The sequence below is a fragment of the Vulpes lagopus genome, chromosome 20 (assembly GCF_018345385.1).
Source record: "Vulpes lagopus strain Blue_001 chromosome 20, ASM1834538v1, whole genome shotgun sequence".
NCBI classification, from domain to species: Eukaryota; Metazoa; Chordata; class Mammalia; order Carnivora; family Canidae; genus Vulpes; species Vulpes lagopus.
Genome location: NC_054843.1, coordinates 31,396,505 through 31,412,408, shown reverse-complemented (window position 1 = coordinate 31,412,408; position 15,904 = coordinate 31,396,505). Strand labels below are relative to the sequence as shown.

Below are 15,904 nucleotides of genomic sequence, written 5' to 3'. Positions count from 1 at the left end.
TGTTTGAGCAAGGCTACTTAGTTTGTGGCACAACGCTGTGCTAACACTGAGGAAAAATGCACACACATACAAATGCCTGTTTTCCATTCTCTTTTCCTGATGTGACAAAAACTCTGCCCTAAACAATTAATGCGTACAAATACGTTAACAGGCTGGAGGGGCAGAACGTGGTTCCTTTTCCTGCTATACCACTTCTGGCCTTGATCTTAAGGCTAAATAGGACAGCAGCCATCACTGGAAAGGCAAGAATGGACACAGCAATAACGGGCATTTTCCTTTTACTCTGCACAGATCTGCCCTTTTTTTTTTTTCTTCACATGAGCCCCATCAGATTCATTATATGACACAGGAGCAGGGGAGGGAGCAGAGGGATCGAGTGGACGATATGCTCCATGCAGAAAAGCCACCGCACGACTCATGTTAGATTTTGTGTCGTCTTTTAACAGTTTCTAAATCATCCCTGAAGAGCTGTGTGAAAGACAAAATGTGTCACCCTCGCTAAAAAACTAGCAGGGGCACAGAATCAATGACCCCTGCGATGTGTCCAGAGGGGCATTACCTGCATGCACTGGCTGCCTCCTTCATAAGTGACGTGCTCCTTCACTTAGACCCAGAAATTCTCTGTAGATGCTGTGTAAGGTGACAAAAAGCCTGCAGAAACACCTCAGCGTGAATGACCTATGACTCTACGGTATCTGATTTAGGAAGTACACACTTGGTTTTTATTGTGTCTGTATCCACTTATCAGCTAGGAAGCTCATAATTACCTAACACGCGTAGATATGACATACGCAGTGACTGAGCACTAGTGAAATTAGTGGTGGTGGTGTTGGGCTTCTGTATATATTTATACTGCAACTCAGCTTCCAGATATTAGAACTTGAGTGTTGTGCTTAGCTCATTTTGAAAATTCTGCATTGGAAAATTCACGTGTAATGTGAAAAAGCATAAAAAGCATTCCTTTTATTCAAGAAAAGCAAGAATAAATGAATGCAAATGCCTATCTGGATGAGTGTGATACAGAATCTGAAGCAATTTGTAATGTTTTTAAAATAGCCAGCCCGCAATGCCTGAAGTTAAGTGTTGTTTTACTTCTGCATCCATTTCAGTACATTTAACTCGGTCCTGCAGGATGACAAATTGTTGCCTTCCAAAGGATGTGATGCTGCACTGCTTTCTTTACTGTTGCTCAGGAAAAGTATGACATTTTTATCATCCACCCTCGAATTTGACAAGACCCTATTTTTCCCCACACCCTTCCCCCCCACCCATATGAGGTACAGTCCCTTGAGTCTGTAATTGGCAGGAGATGAAGCGATGATGGGGAGTGATCACAGTCAATAGCTTTGATTAACAATAAGGTGGGAAATTAGCAATGCTCGCATTCAGCCACCCTGCCCTCTCCCTCCTCCATATGCTCCCTCAGTCCTGCTGGCGGCCTCACGGAGGGCAGTCGGAGCCCCTCGCCAGCTTTGAAGTGCAGCAAAGGTGCAGGCAGAGCAGAGAATTAGGGAAATTAAGGAGAAGCAGTAGAAATTGTGAGCCATGATGCTGAGACCTCCGTGCAGCTCAGTATGCTGCAGGAGGGGCAAGGAGGAAGTGTGCTGTGTGTTGTCCCTGTGTGTTTTTCTGTCACATGTGGATTTACTTGTGTCTGGACATGCTGTGATCGAAATGGCAACTACCCTTACTACTGTGACCCCATCAGCAGCTCTGGTGTTGTTTCCGACAGACCCTGAAGACCTAGAGAGGGGGAACGACAACGGGACGCCAATCCCCACCTCTGATAATGATGACAATTCGCTGGGCTACACAGGTAGAGTGTTTCTTTCCCAAATACTAACAGTCCGTGCCTCCTAAAAATGCCTCCACCTCCATCAATCATCAACCACCTGTGTAAAATTATCTACTCATCCCTGCTTCCCACTAACAACCACTCCAACTTCTTGTCCTCATTTTCCAGACTTCATTCTTCAGCCCGGAGGTCATATTGTTAAAGCCAACTCTTTGGGGGAAAGAAATGTCATATAAAAACTGCATGCATTCTTGTTGTCTATTTTTAATATAAAAGCCTGCTTCTCCGCCCGAAACTTTGATATTGCAGAGTGTTTAGGAAGATAAATATATTATCTTAGAGATTTAATTGAATTGCTCTATAAAGAAATAGACTATCTAAAAGTAATTGGGCTTCAAAATTATCTGTAGTTTTTGTTTGTTTGCTTGTTTGGGCTTCACTTGAGGTCTTATAAACAACGGAAAGCAAACTCTTAAGAGTAATGCAATCATAATTACCAATAACTATCTCAGGATTGTGTTTGCATGGACTCATTGTTACCTTATCTGTGAACCATGTTTTAAGTGGATGCATGTGTATGCCGGCACCAAAGTATAAGTGAACTAATTGGTTGTGTTGGGATAATTCCTATTATGAATGTCTAAGAGTGATTGCCTTGGAAATATACAAATGTTTATGCAGAATTTGTTAAGTGTAGTTCTAAATATAATCACCTAAGTTACATATCTGAGAGAATTTGACTACAACTTTAGATAAAGGCGAAGAATAAAATACATCACTTATAGCCCATTGAATCAGGTAATGATGTATCAGTGGTCTTGTTGTAATAGCAGCTATTTATTATGTTCTTTTCATTAGTTCTTATTAGCACAGTTCTCTGTAGACTGCTAGGATGTGGGCTGTGGATCAGTGTCTGTATGTGTATGTGTGTGTGGGTGTGCACGCGTGCGCACACATGTTAAAGAAATCAGAGTTAAAGATAATGGAGAAGTCTTATGTACATTACAATCGTACAGATAACTGTTAGGAAGGGACTAATCCGATAAACACATTTCGCCTTGTTTAAAATAATAAACTGCTACTTTACTTTAGAAGCAGTCTTACTATTTTCATAGAAATAATTTTCTCCAATGTTACCTCCCCTTTTCACAATTTTAGGTCTTAAACAGGTGGGATAAGTCCCAAAATTAATAATATCTTTATATACAATTTAGTATTTATTTATGTCAGTCTTCTAGAGAACTCATTCTCATTTTCCTCTTATCTTTCACCTAGGAACTGAAATTAAAGGACAAACAAATCAAAGCCCATTGGTATTGAGATGGTGAGGGAGCTGGTGTGATACTTTTCCAGAAACTTAGCTAGAACAAGAGTTTTAAATGTCATTTCTTAATACCGCAAATGCCAAGGAAGTTCATCTGTATGAAAGGAGGAATTGGAGATAATGTTCTTTCTCTGGGTACCCTCTTTTGCCAGTATACACTAATGTATTCCCTTGTGCTCACCCAGTCTAAACAACTGCATTGTTTAGATACACTAATAGGGTTTGCTCTTTGTCTTTTATGGATTTCCTGAAAATTATATATCTCCAATACATAAATCACATTGAAGTGGTGAAATGAGAGAACGTAAATAACAATACATGTAAGACTAAATGTAGCATTCAGAAATTTTTTATTTCTATTTGTTTTTCCTTCTTAGGTTAATCAGTAATCAGACTTGTGCTATTAAACATATCAGTTGAATTATTATGAAGCAATGAACTCATAAAATTATCTTTATATTCTACAAGGGAACTGATTAAAGCAGCACATTAATGTGATGTGACTGGAAAACAATCTTCTGAATGATTTTCTCTCTGAGACTGTAACTGTTTATGAACTCTAGTATTGAAGGAAGTTCATTCTAGATATTTTGTTTCAGTAAATTCTTGATTAGTCAGGAACCTTTTTTCTACTATATGAATTAAACATGCTATTTGTCTCTTTCATTTTCATATTGACCATTTCTTTGCTCTTTAAAATCTCCAATGGAAGTCATAAGAAAAATTAAATAGAAAAAAAACGGGTTTTGTCTGTTTGATAAGAATGATAAAGATCTCAGTTAACTCTAAGGTTGAAGTAATCGTGCAAAGTATTACTTGAAACTACCAACAGATTTATTTTGTGTGCATATGTGTGGGTATGTGTAAATGTGTATGTATGTGTCTACTTCTGTGTGTGTGAATTCCTTTTACTCTGATCACATGAGATCGAGTTGATAGAATCTTTATATTAGAGGAAATTCAGTTCAGAAGGAAGTGAGACAGTCTATCTGCTCAGGAACATTTTTACATATTAATTGTCCATATTATGTCTGGAGTTTAGTAACTCTGGATATAGGACATCGTTAGAAATAAAATATGAATATTAAGCAGCATAGAGAATATACAAAGTGGTTGTCAAATCATTTGACATTGAGTTAGTTGCAGGATAAATTTTTATGAGAGTTAACAAGTAAATATATCAGGTATTATTTGAGGGGTCTATATATTTTGCACAATATCACAAAATGACTGAAAATTGTGTGTATCTGATGTTTATTTTTTAGTACATGTTGTTTCACTTCATTGAGCTTACAAGTGAGACTTCTCTCTTCCCCTAACACTCATGTGTATAAAGAAGAAATGCTTCCCAGAGGAATCTGTACAATTCTAGAAAACATTTTGGGGGGAACATGAAACAATCCCAAAAGGAAATCACCAGTTCACTAAAATTCATATTCACGCCCTCCCAATTCTCTTTTTTGACCACTACAAAGAGTATCATTTCCACTGCAAGCTAATTTGTCTCTACATCTGCTCTACTCCTCAAATCATTTGGGACCATCACTATCAAACTGGCCCATCAAAGTAGAATCTATGGATCTCAGATCATAAACATAAATTAATATTTTCATTCATGATCTAGTCAATGATTGCTAATCTTATTAATAACACTTGCTTCTTAAACCATATGTCATACCTATCTAAGTGGTATCAGTATTCCTTTTCGATTCCTTTTCTCCTTACCATCTTCAGTCACAATATTATAAAGCCCTGTAAGATTTGAAAACATTTCAGTCTCTCTTTTACTAATCTATGAATGCAGGGCAATTTCTGAGGTGGCGCAGTGATGTGTTATTAAGTGGGCTTGCGCATTATTTAGACAAGTAGACCATTTCCTGTTTAGCCAAGCATGTCATAAATATTGGGGATTATTTAGCAGTTCACAGTATATAGCCTTTGTTGCAAGAACAAGTAAGATGGGGTTTCAGATCAGCACTTTGCAGGGTCAGACACACATCATTCCAAAGAAGTTGAATATGTAATCAATGATTTTTTTAAAGGAGAACCTGAAAAGAGTACATTGTTTTCAACTTCTGGAAGTGCATATGGTGTTTCATAAATATGAAAAAAATTAATATGTTTAAGAATATTTAAATGTCTGAAATATACATGTAACCCATGTAGAGCTCTAGTTACTGACAAAAAAATTGAAGAGAAGTTTATTGATACATTAAAAGTCAGAATAAGTGGGAGCTGCTGATTTCCTAGTAGCATTCTTAATCTTTTTAGAAAGCAGTAATTATTAATTAGAAAAGAAATGAACTTTATGTTTTTTCTAAGTACCAAAAAGAGCCTTTACATTTCATTTATAATGTCTAAAATGTATCATTTGTCCCCATTTTACATACTAAAAATAAAATAACATCTCCTATCTCCATAGATCTGTTTTAAGGATTAGACTTCTATATTTACAGTAATATAATGGAAGGAAAGCTAAATGCAAATTTAAAAATCCTAAAACTAAATGATTATCAGAGTTGTGTCGATATCAATTTAAGTAAAAATCTACCCATGGAATGTCAGAAATTTCAGAGGCATTTCAAATGGTCATAATAGAGTCTTCTACCCATTAATATTACTTCCAAGTAAAGTTTGGTTATAATTCTGTTTAAAAGGAAACAAAATAATAAAAAAAGGAAACGAAACATATGTTCTCTTATTAAAAAAATATCTTGGACAAATTAGCGGGTTTGCCCAAATGACTCAAATAGCAACCCCCAAAACATATTTTGCCTAATGTTTTGAAACTTGGTGAATAACTATTAATTGATGGTGACTTTGATTCTTTTCTCCTCCCTCTACATTCTTAATTGTATAGTTTCACACTTAAGATCAAGCAAAAATTCCAACATGGCATGTGCATTTTTAAAAATGTACTAATAACCAGTGCTAAATATCACTTCATGTATGCAGTGCAGTCTTCTGAACACTTTACATACAGTAAATCCTCATCACCTCTCTTTCAAGAAGGGGCCAGTGTTAAAAGCAACAGTGTCTAATGTCTGTCTGAGTACTACAAGCCACACTGGAACACGCGGTTAGAAATTAAATAGCTGAGCCATGCTCTCTGCAACACCCCAGTTCTGGTCACCGTATTTTTAGGGCTCTGCTAATTCTTATCCTAGGATCACTACTATCACACTAACTGATCACATATTTTCTAAAAAAAAAAAAAAAAAAAAAATCAAACAGGAAAAAAGCTTTTAGACCAAAACAAGGGGGTCCTGATCCACCTTCCTATCCTTGAACCCTCTCCCTTAAAACTGCTTTTCTTGCTCTTTTCATTGTCTTCTGACAGTTTTCTTCCTATTTTTAAATAATACAGATCTACATATGATTCTTGATTTGCCAGTTTTAGACATTTTTTTAAAGATTTTATTTATTTATTCATGAGAGACACACAGAGAGAGAGAGAGAGAGAGGCAGAGACACAGGCAGAAGGAGAAGCAGGCTGCATGCAGGGAGCCCGACGTGGGACTCGATCCCTGGACCCCAGGATCACGTCCTGGGACAAAGGCGGCGCTAAACCTCTGAACCACCCAGGCTTCCTTAGACATTTTCTTTTACCCATTCTCTTGCTAGCACATTCTTTGTTAAATAAATGGTTTATATGGTTATGATAAAGCAAGGTTTTCCCGGATGAATCTATTACAGAGCCAAGTAAAATACTATAATCACAGGTATGCATTATTCTTTCTCTGCATGAGATTGTTTATTGTCTGCAGTTAATTGCATCCTTAAACTTCCTAAATGCTTAAGCCTGCCTAATATTCTACCAGCATGAGGTTTTTCAACACCTTCCTCATTAAATACTTCATGTTTTTGTCCCAAGATGAATGGTTTCTCTCTAGACCTGGGACGTTTTTCATCACTTATTTTTGTTGAATTTCCTATTTCCCAGATCTCATGTCTTCCTCTCTTCTGGTTTATCTCCTTGTAAACTGGAGCCTTGTCTCCAGAAAGCACATCGTAATAGAACTTTAAAAACATCAGAAATAAAGAAGTTCCTACTCTCTTGTGCTTTGTGGTGGCTTGTCCGTTTTTGCTTGTTGTTTGTTTTTCTTCATTATGCTGACTACTCGAGGGACCTTGCAAATAGGAGAATCATTTATCTCCATTATGAAAAATTTTCTTAAATTATTGTTTGAGAATGCTTATCTCTGCATTGGAATTGCTGTTAGGAAAAAAAAAAAATGGAATTGCTGTTAGGCAGTGGACCTCTTATATTGATTCATTAAGTTCCTTACCTTTTCTTCCCTAATTTCTGATTCTTCGTCATTTTCCTTCCAACTTTCTGGGAAACATTCTTACTTTTTAAGTTTTTATTTAAACTCCAGTTAGTAAAAAAATAAAAAAATAAAATAAAATAAAATAAACTCCAGTTAGTTACCATATAATGTAATATTAGTTTCAGATGTACAATATGGTGATTCGGCATATCCATACTTCACCCCTTGGTCATCACAAGGGCCCTCCTTAACCCCCATCACCTATTTAACCCATCCCCCTGTCCACCTCCTCATCTGTTTGTTCTCTATGGTTAAGTCTTTCTAGGCTTGCCTCTCCCTCTCTTTTTTTCTGGGAAACATCCCTGATATTTATTGTCTACCAATGCTTATAGAAATACTTTGTATTTGTTTATTATATGTTAAATTTCTGAAAGCTCTTTCTCATTCTCTGATATTCAGAGCTTCCATAAATTGAGATTTCAAGCTGATTTTTCTGCTTCAGTCAACTGCTTTTTCCACTTCAGTCAATTGCTTTTCCCACTGTATGTCTGCAGTGCCCAAAATATGGAGTATTAGAAATGCACACAAAAATCATCAGTTTAAAAGTGAGGAAATGAAGACCCTTATAACTATCATGACTTAACCAAGATAGTACAGATAGTTAGCAGTAAAGATGCAACATCTCCCAAATTCAATTTTTAGTGTTTTTTTCTAACTTAAAATTCTTCACAGAATTGCTAGGAAATGAGAAAGTGTAGAAAAATAAACTGAACAATAAAAATAAAACTTAAAAAAAAAATAAAAAAAAAATTAACACTATACTTTAGTGATTACATATACTTTTTTAAAGATTTTTATTTATTTCAGAGAGAGAGAGAGAGAGAATATGATTGTGGGGAGATTCAGACAGGGAGGGAGAAGCAGACTCCCAGCTGAGTGGGGAGTGTGACACAGGGTCCAATGCCAGGACTGTGAATCAAGATCTGAGCTGAAGTCAGACATCAGATGCTCAACCAACTGAGCCACTAGGTTCCCCTAAAGTGCTTTATATTTGGCTCTAGAAAAATAATATACTAATGTACAAGTTCATATAAAATAATTATCTTACTCTATGAAATATCTGGATACTCATATATTCATTTACTTAGACAAAATTCACATATTGAGCCTTGTACTAGGTATGCGGAGGTATATAAGATCTAAACTCTGTTAAAATTGGGGATCCCTGGGTGGCGCAGCAGTTTAGCACCTGCCTTTGGCCCAGGGCACGATCCTGGAGACCCGGGATCAAATCCCACGTCCGGCTCCTGGTGCATGACTCCTCTCTGGGTCATCATAACTGGTGGCCTCCTCATTAAAAGTGCTGTTTGCCAACTTGTGCATTAATTGTGAATTAACTTGTGTGTAACAGGAAATTTTTTTTAAAGATTTTATATTTAAGTAATCTCTCAACCCAATGTGGGGCTCGACCTCACAACCCTGAGATCACGACCTGAGTGGGAAACCAAGAGTCAGACACTTAACCGACTGAGCCAGCCAGGCGCCCCTATAATAGGAAATTTTAAAACATTTCTTGGGGCTCCTGGGTGGCTCAGTCAGTTAAGCACCTGACTCTTGATTTTGGCTCAAGTCATGATCTCATGTGGGATGGAGTCCGCATTAGGCTCTGTGCTCAGTGAGAAGTTTGCTTATCCTTCTCCCTCTACTCTTCCCCCCACCCCGGTTTCTCACTCTTTCAAGTAAATAAATAAAATCTTAAAAAATAAAAACACGGGGCACCTGGGTGGCTTAGTGGTTGAGTGTCTGCCTTTGGCTTAGGTTGTGATCCCTTGGTCCTGGGATTGAGTGCCACATCAGTTTCCCCAAGGGGAGCCTGTTTCTCCCTCTGCCTATGTCTCTGCCTCTCTCTGTGTGTGTCTCTCATGAATAAATAAATAAAAATCTTTTAAAAATAATAAAAAAATAAAAATAAATAAAAACATAAAAACAGTTATTAAAATAATAAATTAAACCATTTCTACTTACTATAGACACATACTGGGAATAATATATAATGTCACACCAATTTAAGTATTGAATTAGTCTTAAGCAATTAAGGAAAAGAGATACACGTTTTTTTTTTCTTCTAGAATTATAAAACCATCAAATTTGTGGTTTATTTTGAGTGACCTCAATTTTTAGGCAATTTTGCCAATTCTCAAAAATATAAAAGGAAGCAAATGAGACAGAAGTTTGGGATCATGGGTTAAATTTATGTGTAATACTCCAGGAGTCTTCTTGAATTGAGAGAAAAAGTGAAAAAATAGGTTAATTTTCATAATTATTGACAATTAGGAAAAGATATGCCTACATCTGTCTTATAGGGACATGGGACTTGGAAGCTTTAAGTCAATTTGAGCATTAAAAAGTAAGCTAAACTCTAATGACCATAGGATTCTGTGAAAGAACAGTTTAAAGCAGTTTATTTCTATTTTTTTAATCAAGCAAATTATTGGGTGCCTGAGTAGCTTGGTCAGTTGAGCATCCAGCTCTTAGTTTCGGCTCAGGTCATGATCTCAGGGTGGAGAGATCAAGCCCCACGTAGGACTCTGTGCTCAGTGTGGAGCTTGCTTGAGATTCTCTGTCTCTCTCTCTTTCTCTGTCCCTCCCTTTTGCTCATGATCTCTCTCTAAAATAAATAAATAAATCTTTAAAAAATGAAGCAAACTTTATGTTGTTCTCACATTAGTGACACTAACTCTAATTCTAGAATTCTTCATGAACATTTTGGAAATTTAAATCATGCCAAAAAGATGTTGACTGAGGCACGGACTATTATATTTAGTATTTGACAATATTTTCAATGTGGAAAACTTTGCAGTTAAATATTTTGATTTTCTATGGTATAGGAAGAAACCGTACAGTGTCTGAACTGTATAAAAATGGAAAAGCCTTGATTTTTGTATGAAAATTGCACTTCATTTTACTTTCTTCAGTTAGAAGCTCAAGTGAAAAAAATATTTGTTATGAATAGTTTTGACTTGAATTTTTTTTACTTGAATTTTTGAAAGAATGCTTTGATTTTTAAAATTTATCCAAAGTGGCAAATTTTAGACACATAGAGATAAGTAAACATACTCAGAAACATAAAGTAACCAGGCATTCTTTAGGTAGGCTAATGTCCAAAAGACAGAACACCTATACATAAAAGGAATTCAGAAAAGAAATTTTAATACAATTTTTTAATCCCTATGGCAGCTACTTAAAGCAGATACCTTATTATCTGGATAATCAAATAAGAATCTTTATTTTGTTTTGTTTTGTTTCTTTATTTTTTTTTAAAGAATCTTTATTTAACCAATTTATGCAAGACAATTAATATTTTAGCTTCACTATTCTCCATGTTGTTTCTAGAGGCCTGGCTTTGGAAATGACTCCCTGCTAGCCCAGAAAGACATGCCACAGGCCCAAAGCCTTCTCAGCAGTACATGTCAACAACGTGACACTCAACTTCCAGTCAGAAGCTGTCAGGACACAGTCAAGGATAGAGTCTTTTCCCTGCTCTGCTTTTGCTCTCTGTTGTGGTCCTATGCAAATCATCCTCCTGCTTTTTTTGTTTTGGATTTTTCTGATTCATAAAAAAAGGAAAAATATTTGGTGATTGACTAATTTTTTGGAACCTAAAAGACAATTGGCTAACTCTTCCTAATCTCTAATTGTTTAGAGATAATGTAGTCAATGACTTTTTTTTTTTTTTAAGGATTTTATTTATTCATTCATGAGACAGAGAGAGAGGCAGAGACTTAGGCAGAGGGAGAAGCGGGCTCCCTGTGGGGAGCCCAGTGCGGGACTCCATCCCAGGACCAAGGGATCACAACCTGAGCTGAGGGCAGACACTCAACCGCTGAGCCACCTAGGTGCCCCGGCAGTGACCATTTTTAATCCTTAACATTTTTTTGGTATATTTTTTATTGGAGTTCGATTTGCCAACATATAGTATAACACCCAGTGCTCATCCTGTCAAGCGCCCCCCTCAGTGCTTGTCACCCAGTCACCCCATCCCCCTGCCCACCTCCCCTTCCACTACCCCTTGTTCGTTTCCCAGTTAGGAGTCTCTCATGTTTTGTCACCCTCTCTAATTTTTCCCACTCATTTTCTCTCCTTTACCTATAATTCTTTTCACTATTTTTTATATTCCCCGAATGAGTGAAACCATATAATGATTGTCCTTCTCCAACTGACTTACTTCACTCAGCATAATACCCTCCAGTTCCATCCACGTCGAAGCAAATGGTGGGTATTTGTCGTTTCTAATGGCTGAGGAATATTCCATTGGATACATAAACCACATCTTCTTTATCCATTCATCTGTCTATGGACACCAAGGCTCCTTCCACAGTTTGGCTATTGTGGACATTGCTGCTATAAACATTGGGGTGCAGGTGTCTTGGCTTTTCACTGCATCTGTATCTTTGGGGTAAATCCCCAGTAGTACAATTGCTGGGTCATAGAGTAGCTCTATTTTTTTAGTTGTTTTTTCATAGTTAGTGAACATCAGTCTAACTTCAGCTCATTGCAAAAAGCTGATACATAGAGGGCTATGCAGTCAGTACAAAAGCATTTGCTATAAAAATAAAACAATTTACTATTATTTTACGTTGCCACAAAGAAACTTTTGAATCAGCTACATGTTGATTTTACAGCTACAGGTGAGTACTACAGTAAGTAATACTATAGTAACAAGCAAAAATAAAATTTCCAGGGCAACTCCAGATGGTGTTCCAAGGCAATGCAACAAAAATGTATGTTTCACTAAGGCATAACATGATGGGGGACTCTTCAACATAATCATTCAGATTCCCAAGGCTAACGGATATGCCACCAGGACAAGGCTTCCATGATCACAGTAGCAATAAGAACAATCGTGAGCTGGCTTAACGGTTTCTGAACAGAAGTGACTTCTGCTCTTTTATTTATCCAGAGAAAGTCACATGGATGCACCTAATCCACAGAGTATAAAAGTTCAGTCATACCATGGCACTTGGAAGAGGGAGAACTAGAAATACTTGGAGAACAACACTAATCACTATCAGACTAGCAATGAAGAAACAAGGAATTTGTCATTGGTTCAGAACACTTTCCCTTTCCTTGAGGGAAGAAATGTAATTTCATAAGGCACCCAAATGGTTCCATAACGGGATATACTGAATATTCAGTTGATCATTCCAGTGTTACAGAAGCCTATGGTCAGTTCTTTCCTTCAATTCATTGCTGAAAAATAATTTCTTCCTTCAAAAGCTATGTTATACATGATAAACTGTTATAGAACAAGTCATACAATAATTGCACAGATGGTGGGTCTGACAAAAGCATGGAGGGAAGGAAAGAATTCATTCATAGAGCTATTCCAGTGAAGATATATCACTTCTCCCTCCTGCGTGAGGAAAGGAGTTCAATATGATTATCCCACCACCAAGTTGGCAAGATGGACCTCATAGCAATTGCATCATATTGATGGTTCAGCATTACTCTGTGCTCCCGGCAGATTGGGCTGTCAGCAATATTGGAGGCCATTCAGTTTTATTGAGGGTAAATACTATGTCTTTAAATCCACACAAAACTTCTCTTCATGCTGCCTGAACACAGTACTCAAGAGCCAGTCATGCAAGCAGTGGGATGGTGGGGGAAGGAGCTGAATGACCTCTGGGTCAACATTGTCAACATTGACAAAAAATAGGTCAACTGCCTATTTATTAAAAGACTCCTATATAACACATGCTCATTTGAAGGTGTTCACCCGGCACACTGATATCAGTTCAAAGGGTGCATCTCATAGTCTTCTATCCAGATTTTCTTGTTTTGTATTCCTCAAACTTCTTCCACTAACACCCCAAATATCCATTCAATCTTTTAGTTACTATTCCTAAATCTGTCTTACTCCATACCTCTCATCATCTCTCCTTCCAGGTAAAATGGATGACCAGTTATATCACTTGAAGTTCTTCCTATAGTAAGGATTGACTTTCTCTATTGTCCTTCATGGCACTCCTGTATGGGATACAGTGAATGCAGCAGCAGTCCACATCCAACCAATGCCAATATATCATGAAGAATTGAATGAATATCAAGCTTAGTTTTTTCCTCTGTCAACTGATAATGAGAAACACCCAGGTAGCCATGTGTACGGATCAAGGAAGAGGTGGCAGTGTAGCAGGAACACGTGCATCATAAATGGTTGCTACTTACACATGCAGCATTTTGTGCTTTCAGGGACTGATTGAACCTTATCTTGTTTTGTCAATGCTAGTTCCTCTTGATGGTGTTATACTGTGCCTACCCAACTTTCTGACTTAGAGGATCAAGCATCACCCAGTTGATGATGGTTGCATGAATTTAATAGGAATTTAGATTCCCTTGATCAGAAATGCAATCACTCCTGGACCCATGTTGCAACATAGAAACTGGATTTAAAAAGAAAATTAATTGTTTTCTAAAGAGGTCATTGCTTTTCTCTAAAGCCATAGGTGGTCTATGCTGTGATTCTACTATCAGATTACCAGAAGCTACATACAATATCTCATCATTGCACAATTGGATTTATTCAGTCATGTAGCCCAAATAAGAGCTATTTTGTAGTGTGAGCTGGATTAATAGAACAGCCTTCTCTTGCACTGGGTCACAGTCAAAAGGGGTGGTATTATGGATAGTTGACAAATAGGAAGGGAAAGCTCATCCAAATATGGTATATGTTTTCTCCATTATCCAAAGACACCCAGCAAGAAGACACTTTGCTGAAAAATGTAGGTCAAGGAGCAGCCATTTATCTTTCACTTTGGTGAGAATATCCTGACATGACTTGACCCTACAAATTCACAGGGATAGTGTGCAGAAATGTACATTTTTAAGAGATAAATCCCCCATCCATTGAAATGTGTGTGCTTTACACAGGCATATAGAGTAACTGCTGCTTACTGCCTACCAAGATCTAGGAGCAAGATTTCAACAATCCAGTGGACCAGGATGTTTGTCTGGGGAGAGTGATGTTATAAAGATTCCAGAGAACAAAGAGAGTTAGTGTCGCCCTTACATAAGATAATGACTATGTAGTACCATACCTACCAAAGTGAAAGCAAGATTATCCTGGTATTGTTCATTTACTGGAGAGAGAAATGCTTTTGCCATGATAGTACCTCATTTTATGTGTGAAGGTCTCTGTTGATTTTCTCTAGTAAAGAAAATATTTTAATATTTAAATCTTCATCTGACTAAATATACTATAATCATTGTTATTCTCAGAGACCTCTTTTCTGTACAGGACAAAGAGGATACTTTAATGGGCATAAGTACAAACACCCTCTGTATATTTCAAGTCCTTGAAATTGGCACTAACTGGCTTATGTTTTCATAGAGAATATGGTATTTCATTTGATGTTTTTAATTTTGATTTTATAATCAGTGGCAATTCTAAGGACTTACTGCTATTAAAAAAAAAAAAGTCCTCATTCATTGGGCCAGGGAGACAATGCATTATTGTGCTAATTGTTGATTCATTAACTGGGAAGATTGCCACAGATAAAATTTCAGGCACACCAGCAGATGTACTTTGGATAAAACTAAGTCATTGGACTAATGAAACACAACAGCATTCTGGTTCTGTAGGTAATTTTTTTTAGATTCATTTATTCATTTTAGAGAGACAACGGGAGCAGGGGAGAAGGATAGAGGAAGAGGTACAATCAGACTCTGTGCTGAGTGTGGAGCCTGATGAGGCACTCAATCCCATGACCCTGAAATCACGACTGAGCCGAAATCGAGAGTCGGATGCTTACCTAACTGAGCCGCCCAGACACCCCTTCATCTGTAGGTATTTACGGTATCAAATAATCTGCATTTCCCTTTCTTTAAATCAGACATTTTGATAAATAGGCTTCTTTTAGGGAAGTCCAGAAAGAAACCTATAGTACATAAATTTGATAGTATCACTTGGTCCATTTTCACAACTCCCTGGCTTCTCCTATAGTTATGGGCTTCCCAGCCTGTGCATTGAGCAAGGGCTTATGAACCAGTGATTGGGTAATGGGCCATAACTATCCAACACATGATTCAAATCAGGTCTTTTTCACCACAAATAGATTTTTTTGTTGTTGTTTTAATTAAACTTAATTATACTTTAGTAACTTCACAATTATTTCAGTTCTAAGGAGTCATGATTTGTAATCCACAGCAAAATATCACTGGGAGTCCATGGACTACTGTAAAAACCATACACACTTTTTCTTTGGTAGTTAACTGCTAACATTTGGCCTTGGCGATTCCATAACCATATCATCCACACTAAGATCAGACCTAATTACAATGGCAGTGCTTCCAAACTTCATGACAAGCCTACAGAGAACAAACACTATGCTTGTCAAGGATACAGGAGCTTCTCTTTCAAGTGTAGTACCAAATGCCTTGTTATAGGGATTGTCTTCTTGGCCCTTTTAAAAGACAGAGTAAGAAGATGAGTAAGTATGTTACAAATGATAAATCTAC

At 37.1% G+C, this 15,904-nt stretch overlaps 1 protein-coding gene across 1 annotated transcript in view; it reads left to right on the top strand.

Moving 5' to 3' along the window:
- ROBO1 (roundabout guidance receptor 1) overlaps positions 1-15,904 on the top strand; it is a 1,146,492-nt gene that overhangs the window by 626,069 nt on the left and 504,519 nt on the right. The window contains exon 3 of the mRNA XM_041735102.1: positions 1,733-1,816. Within this exon, the coding sequence (XP_041591036.1) occupies positions 1,733-1,816 (84 nt within the window). The remainder of the gene's footprint in view (positions 1-1,732; positions 1,817-15,904) is intronic.